General features: G+C 37.9%; 1 protein-coding gene across 1 annotated transcript; it reads right to left on the bottom strand.

The window, feature by feature from the left end:
* Window positions 1–276: 276 nt before the first annotated feature.
* Window positions 277–5769, bottom strand: LOC149087922 (colipase-like). Its single transcript, XM_089242689.1, has 4 exons — window positions 5707–5769; window positions 3635–3752; window positions 2672–2790; window positions 277–465 (listed from the first exon to the last, which is right to left on the bottom strand). Exons 1-4 carry the CDS (start codon window positions 5746–5748, stop codon window positions 421–423), a joined length of 324 nt encoding a protein of 107 aa, XP_089098815.1. The 5' UTR covers window positions 5749–5769; the 3' UTR covers window positions 277–420.
* Window positions 5770–8091: the final 2322 nt, after the last annotated feature.

The raw sequence follows: 8091 nt of genomic DNA, 5'->3' as shown, positions 1-8091 counted from the left end.
TCCCCCCTTCCTTTTTTTTCTCTCCCTCTTTAAAAAAAAGGAGAGCTTCTGCGGAACGATCATCATCACCACCCGCCCCCCCCCCTACATTTCAGAGCACCACCAGTCATTTTCTTTATCCTCCTCCTCTTCCTTTACTATATGTACGGACATCTCTTCCTCCACCACATTTCTTCCTGGTCGCAATTCTCGTAACTCGTACCTCTTCGTCATACTATGAGCGCATCCTTATAGATCATGAAAAAAAAACGCAAATGAATGCACATAAAGCTAGGATGAACGAGAGAGAGCTCAGATATAATTTTCTTGTCAAGTTTTTACAGAAGATGTATGCGTCGTCATTTACAAGTTGGCTTGATTTTTACCAAGGAATGATGTCGTATCATAGCTTCTCTGTCGTCAGGGTTGTGTTTCTTAGAATTATTCGCTCTTGACGCAACGTTCGTTGATCTTGACCTTTCCGATCTGTAAATAAAATTTTATTGAAAGAAAAATGCAATGTGTATATACAGAGCCGCACCTATATAGAAGCTTGGTCAGCAGGGGCAAACACATGCATTTTGGCGCCCCCTTGTAATGTTAAAAGATAGGTGAGAGTGTGAAATTTGCGTCCCTTCTGGTCCAGAGCCCGGTGCAGCAGAAACGCTTGTTCCCCCTCCCCCCCCTAGTTGCGGCCCTGTGTATATATATATGCAATATTCTACTGAAGAGATCGCTTGATCCGTTCAGAGTATAAAAACAAATATTTCTGTGGTGACAAACGCTTTCATATGATAGCAAGTACAAACAAGATATACAAACAGACACAAATATTACGTAGGCCTTGGAGTGACAACACTGTATACTGAGGGCTAAGAAGTACCTTCCTATTGTAGTAAAAGATTAATATAATTAATAATTAGAGTTTTTTTTTAAAGCTCTTAATTCTTTGTCATATTTTATTTCATTTGGCAAATTATTAAAAGAAAATGGAGCCAAATATATGAATTGCTTTTGAGTTAATATTTCTTCAGGTTGTACAATATTATACTGAAAACCTCGACGAAGGCGTGTTTATTGGGCATTTGCCTGATTTCAAACCAAGTAGGATTTTTATGAATAAACATTAGACTTCGGTATATATATAGTTTTTCAATATTAAATCTGTAGTCTGATTTATAATTATAGGCAGATAGTGTAGGGTTACGAGAGGAAATAATATTATTATATTTATAGTCTTTTTAGAGCACTTATTAAAGCATTCAAGTTGGACTCATGATCACCTCCCCAAGCATATATAGCATACTGAATAAGTGAGTAGAACCAAGCAAAATAAAGTCTATGAATAAATTGAGGAGATATATTTTTCAAGCAAATGTTCGTTATATAAATGTATTCGTTTATATAACGAATACATTTATATATTTCATTTTGTTACTAAGTGCAGTTGCATGAGAGTTCCATTTCAAATTTTTGTTTACAGTGACTTCTAAATATTTGAATTCCTCTGTTTCCGAGACAATTATGAGTTAACAAATGAGTTATTGCATGAAGGAGCAAGTGAGTGAGCATGTGATCAAATAATCAAGTGAGTGAAAAAGGTGACTAAGTGAGTGAACAGATCACTGAACAAATTAACGAGTGAGTAAGAGCGCAATTGGTAGAGCAATAGGAAAGCGGGTGAGTCACTCATACGGTCACTCACTTGATAATTCACCCACTCACTGGGTCACTCAATAGCTCTCACTCACTCGATCACTCACCGAGGAATTATTTGTCGGTGAATTTTCCTATCGGTGAATTGAAATGTTGGTGGTTTCAGTCAATCTTCGTATATATGCATTTACTACTACTGTACTTGACCGTGCATACAACTAGTGAACATTCTACTGGAGAATTTAGTAGTGTCGATCAGTCTCGTATATCGGAGCACAGGACATCTCATAAATTCGTAAACAGTTTAAAAATTTATAAAAATTGAATAGATCGGTATATCTGAATGCGGTTTGCGAAAATGTTATTCTCACAAGGGGGATTTTTTTGGTGCAGAAAAAAAGTTGCATTTTTGTCGATAGAGGGTGCTACATGCCTTATTATAGTAGTCTTGGACCTGAACTTTCTTCCAATCTCTTCTATATCCGAAACGTTCGTAAAGCTTTTGCCAACGATTCGTGGCTGGGGGTAAAACAACTTCACCAATAGTAATTTATCCAGCAATAGCCAACGTCACAATGAAAACCAGAAACAGGAAAATTCAGATGTGAGCTTTTAACTATACACCCTGCATTTTATAACACTCTGATTTTCTTTGGTACAGCACCCCTATCAACGAAAATTTAAACTAAATTTTTTCCGTACCAAAAATCTGTTCGTGAGAATAATTTTTTTCGCAAACTGCATTGAAATACACCAAATATATTTTTAAGAATTTTAAAAGTATTTCGAATTTATGAGACACCCTGTATGTACCAGTACATTATCACCCGAGTGACGTGGTAGTAAGATGCTCTTCTCCTACCGTTACTGTCACGGTCCTGGGTTCGAACCCGACGGAGAATGCACATATTTTCCCTAACGAACTTGAAGCGACCACCAATAGACGACGCCTTCATTTCCAAACCATCTCATAAATGGCAGTAAATTGCAATATAACGATATGACCATAGTTGATGTTTGGTGAAGTAATACTTACGATTGGAACTTCCTTCTCTTCTTCAGCTTCACATTTCAGACCCTTGGAGCATGGGCAGTGGAGGAGGTACCTGTCTCCAAAAACGTCCAATTTGTTTTCTTCAGTGTTGCACCTCTGGTCTGAAAATGAACGGCAAAAATTCAGTGCAATTTCTCGTCGAAACTAAAAATTTCATTTCCACAAGAAATTCACACCCTAAAAAGGGGAATCTAACATAAATTGAAGCATCAAAGGAAAGCCTAATTTCCTATTTGTCTTCATCGTTTTCTTCTTTAATGCGTATCAAGCCCATGATCCTTAGTTAGTCATTAGTAAGGCTCGGACTTTACATATGTTTTTGCATATCCCACTATTTCTACTCGATAGAGCAATTTTCCATAATTTTGAAGATTTTTCAGAATTTAAGACATATTTTAGAGCAATATTTTGCATTTCCAGCTAAACGATAAAAAGGGACTTCTTTCTCCTCCAACCTCCACTCTTCACTAGTTTCATGTCCCACAATTGGCAATTTTTTGACGATATTAGCGACGATTTTAGAAATTTCGGAAACAGATTGGCGATTTAGCGTAATTTCTTCAAGGAAATATGGCCATCCTATTTTATAAAGGCATATTTTTAGGATTTCATGACATATTTTAGGTTTTTTTAGCACATAAATGCATATTTTATGGAGCATATTCTGCCGGTTTTTAGGTCATAAAAATCCTAACCCTAGTCATTAGTCTTGGAACCTTTTTACATATGCCGAATAATCCAGCTCCAGACTCATCCCAACAGCGATTATTCAGCAAGAAAGATAATGTATGGACACGAAACCGTCCATTGAAACATAGCCACCACGCTTTCACTTCTCATGCGCGATTACTGGCTTTATTTAGCGCAACAAGACCTAATGAGGAAGTGTTTACCATTCCTCCCACCTCACTAATCATGCTATTAAATAAGTCCCCTTCAACTTACTTTCTTTGGATTTAGGCTGGCAGCGACCACCTTTGAGAATACCCTTGTAAGCGCAGCATTCGTCTTCGTCACAGTCACCTTGTCCCAAGCATTTAGCGTCTTCCTTGGCATAAGCGCACTGTCAGCAGAGGAAAAAAATGATAATTATTACACGCATGTAAATTGGAATTTACTAGCGTAGTGCTGTGTCAAGTTAATTGAATTTTCACTTAAGAATTCTGGACATTCTGAAAGGTTAACACGGAAATCAACTTGAAATTCTTATCTGTATTATCTTAATGTGTTTTCATCTCTATAAAATATGAGGTCTTAACCGTCAATCATGTTTGTTTTTTTTTCAAAACGCGTTTCAAATATGCATTATAAGCAGTTCCTTTAATTAACCTGCAGTGAGGCTGAGTTCACGAGTGGAAATAATTAAATAGGAATGTCATACACTATATCGGGGATGTCGACTTTCTTGCGTTCCACGAACTCTCGCACCAATGAAATCAATGACACGGTTGTACAAACAAAACAATCAAAGATAAGAATCTCTTGCAAGATTTAAATTGAAAAACTCGGACCCTTGTGCCAATAAAAATGCATATCATGGACCGGTGTTCGCCAATACGCATCTAGAGTTCTGATTCACACATCGAAATTCAATTTCACTGCTCGAAATTTCGTTGAGGAGTGCGACACTCCTCATTTAACCCTCCTAAATTTCAGGTAATTTTTTATTTTAATGGAGTTATTCCTCACTGGTAAAATATATATATATTTATATATACCCCTCATTTTACGAAAATACCTCTCATAATTTTTAAGAGCAGTGAAATGGCCCAAAATATTTTTTTTTCGATAACACTGTTACGGACCCTTGTACCAATAAAAGTGGGTATCACGGACACTGCCACCAATAAAATGACGGCCACGGATCACTCGTACCAATAAAAAGATCCCAATCCCCTTGAAGGAATAAATTGAAGGGAACGGATCCCTTGTGGCAATAAAAATGAAAGCATCTTACGCATTTATTAACGAAAACGAAGAGATGACGGATCCCTTGCACACAAAAAAATGTCACGCAATTCATGTATGAATAAAAATGAAGGTCAAGCACGGTTTGCAGGAATTTGAAATTACTCTTCAATTTTTTTTGGGGGGGAGGGGGGGGGATAGCACTGTACGGACCCTTTTACCAATGAAACTAGAGGTCCCGGACCCCTTGAAGGAATAAATTTAAGGCCACGGAACCCCCTCGTACCAATAAAAGTGAAGTATTATAATCATGCATATGACTTGCAGATTTTTTATTTTGGCGTGAATACGTTTCTTTTAAATCGTCTGACGATACTGAGAACATTCGCAAAAAAGTTGCGTGACGAAATTGTTCAAACGCTCATATCTCAGGAAGTACGCAAAGCAAGTCAAAAGCAATAGTATCGTCAGATGCGCGTTGCAAAAGCACATCCAATGTGATATCGTTCCGGTTTCGACATGTCTTCCCGTCTGGATATCACCTACTCTGCTCTGATTAGTAACAAATTGTTTTCTGCTGTATCTCGAGCAGTTCACAACGAAAATAGAAGACATTGGTATCATTTGTTAGCTATTCAAAAGACAAAGCCGATGATAGACATAATTTCATTATGCCAGTGCCTACCACGCAATTCAATGCAGAAAAAACGCATTCCCGACAAAACTGACACGGCCTATCCCTTTTATTTTGTGACAGGTTGGAATGGATATTTCTTTTAATTAATTTATAAAAATACTTTTTAATGGCGTAAAAGAATCGACAATTTCTTTTAAAGACGTGACCAACAACCATTTCCATTCCCTAACATTTCGTTATTAGTGAATAAAATTTGCATATGTGGATTATAGGATGGCATGTCATGTTTTCTAAACATAATATCGAAATTCGCATATGCGGTTTATTGGCAAAAAAAAAAAAAAAAAAATATTAGGGAGGTTTCTTACATCGAAATTTTGACCCGGTCCATTAACTCTAGCATCAAATTTTCAATAGAAATTTAAGAAAAATCCCAAATTTGTGAATACAATATCTTCCTCAACAAACTTACCACGACGAGCGCTGCCAGTGCGAAAACTACTGCGTATTTCATGTTTCTACAACGTTAATCTCTCTTAAGGTGATAACGTTAGTAATTTAGATCATTTCTTTATATACGAACTCCACACCCGGTCCCTTACCTCAAGGAAACTCGACAGCTGTTTTCCGTTATCGCAGCTTAACATGTGTAAAGGTCGAATGTACGCACATTTCTCGTCTAAATTTTCTCTTTTCTGGATCTACTCTTCAACATTCCTTTATCGGGAAGCTTCTTACATTAAAGGGTTTTATCCTTAATGTATCGTTTAGCTAAGCTTACGATACTGCGTTACTTTTCCTTCCCCTGAAAATCTATGGCTATCCTATTGATAAATCCCTATTCGTAGATCAATCTATTTTACGAGAGGGGGGAAAAACTAAGTTTCAATCGATCTCATCCTAGACATTTAGTTGTATGTTGATGAACATGTCTCATATATTTCTGAGATTCCATTTAATAGGACCTGTGATTGTAGGGTTCTTTCCCACATGATTGAATGAACACCAGGACTCTGTGCCACCAGACTTATCCCGTTGTCGTGATCTCTTATAACCCAGCTTCGCAATGGACTCCAATTCTGACTAACACAAGTTCTGCGGAATCGTCCATCGATTCCTGTCAACGGGTTCCTTAATGATACCCCCCCCCCAAATATTTTATACACTATCTTATTTTTATTATGATTAATATTATTATTATTAGTTGATTCGTCAGCACATATTACGATAATTCATATAATTTAACAAAGGTTCTTTACGTATCTTATTTGTGTATATTTATGCTAATTGTGATTTGAGAGAATGAGTAAAATTTTTTCGACTCGCCCTCCGGGGGCCTCACACCTCGTGGTATAGAGTGTGTATATCTTAAAGCGCGTCTACATTAGTGCGCGAATCATGCAATGTAAGCATTCGCAATTGGTTGTTCAGTAATTTGTACGGTGTAGTGAACGATTCTTGAGCTACAAGATTCATCGAAAGGCTGGTTATTTGTGGAGATGAAGATTACAAGGAAGAAAATTCATCACTGCCCCCACGGGGACTCGAACCCCGGACGAGTGCTCTACCATCTAAGCTATGGAAGCAGATAGAATATTTCAACCTCGGAGCGTATATATATGTTGAAAGGCGCCGTACATGGACGGTGTCAACAATCAACAAATAGCTCGTGAATGGACATGTCATCTCCACAAATAACCATTTTTTCGATGAATCTTGTATTGACAAGTGGAGAGGACGTTTCTACTGTATATGACTCTTGAGCTGTTTGAAAATTGGACCCACCTGGAATCGGTTTTTTCCAACGACCACAAAGGATGTCTGCGTGCATACGAACGGATTAGAACATTTGCTAGGGGTCGTACGTTGCAACATCGGTGCACTAATGCATACGCGCCTTAACCGTCTGAGTGCGTATCTATTGTTGCGCCTAATGTCTCGGTGCTAGAACAGCACTGTTAATACATACTTTAAATTGTCAGTGAAATGTAATGATTGTATATTTATACCGTTGTAGACCCGTTGCTCTCTGTGTCGTGACTTTAAAACAGAGCGATCTGCTCGCATTCGCATCTCAATGTCTGGGACCCCAAAAATCAAACTTCACCCAACCACCACTGTAGCGACGGAGGGGGTTCGAACCCAGTTCATCGCGTTGTTTTCTTGAACGCTGATGGTTTTTCGGTGCTTAGTGTTCCGGGCGTCGCATCGCTCATCAACCATGTTTCCAAACCTTATGAATGACCCGCTTATATCACTTATGGGGACATAGAGGGAGGTCATGGTCGATTTCGGGTCCCCGCGGTGTGAGTCCGTGACAGTGACCACTCGACCACCACAGCATTTTTTCCCCCACAGAAAATTTCATCTTTCATTATTCAACCTATTTCTGACGGACTTTTGTAACGAATGAGACTGTAGCCTACTTCCGGTTCCCAGCAAAAAAAGTCACCAAAACTTATTTACATTTAACCGCTTCACTTATAAGCAATTGGCGAAAAATTCAGATGATCTCTGGCGAATCGGTTCCAACGTAATGGCATGTTAGAAAAATTAAGGAAAAACAGTAGAGAATTAGAAAATAAACAAATCAAAGGAAAACCAGTGTATTACTCTCTCATTTGTAATACTTACAGATAATAGGGAGTATGTATGAAGAGCAGGGTCTTTGTAATTAAAGTTCCACTTTGGAATGACTATAAAAAGAAAAGCACTGGACAAAATGTTATCGAACTTGATAATAGTTTACAAGAAGTCATGGGATTCAATTTTCCGCAAAAAAAAAAAATTCGAAAACTCACCACCAGTGGGCAATGGCGCTGTATGCAATATTGTTAAACGAAATAAGACATAAAGA

The sequence above is a fragment of the Pholcus phalangioides genome, unplaced genomic scaffold, assembly GCF_987345545.1.
Source record: "Pholcus phalangioides strain wild (caught in Gottingen) unplaced genomic scaffold, Ppha-v1.0 ptg000003l_1, whole genome shotgun sequence".
Taxonomy (NCBI): domain Eukaryota; kingdom Metazoa; phylum Arthropoda; class Arachnida; order Araneae; family Pholcidae; genus Pholcus; species Pholcus phalangioides.
This window is presented reverse-complemented; position numbering and strand designations above follow the sequence as displayed.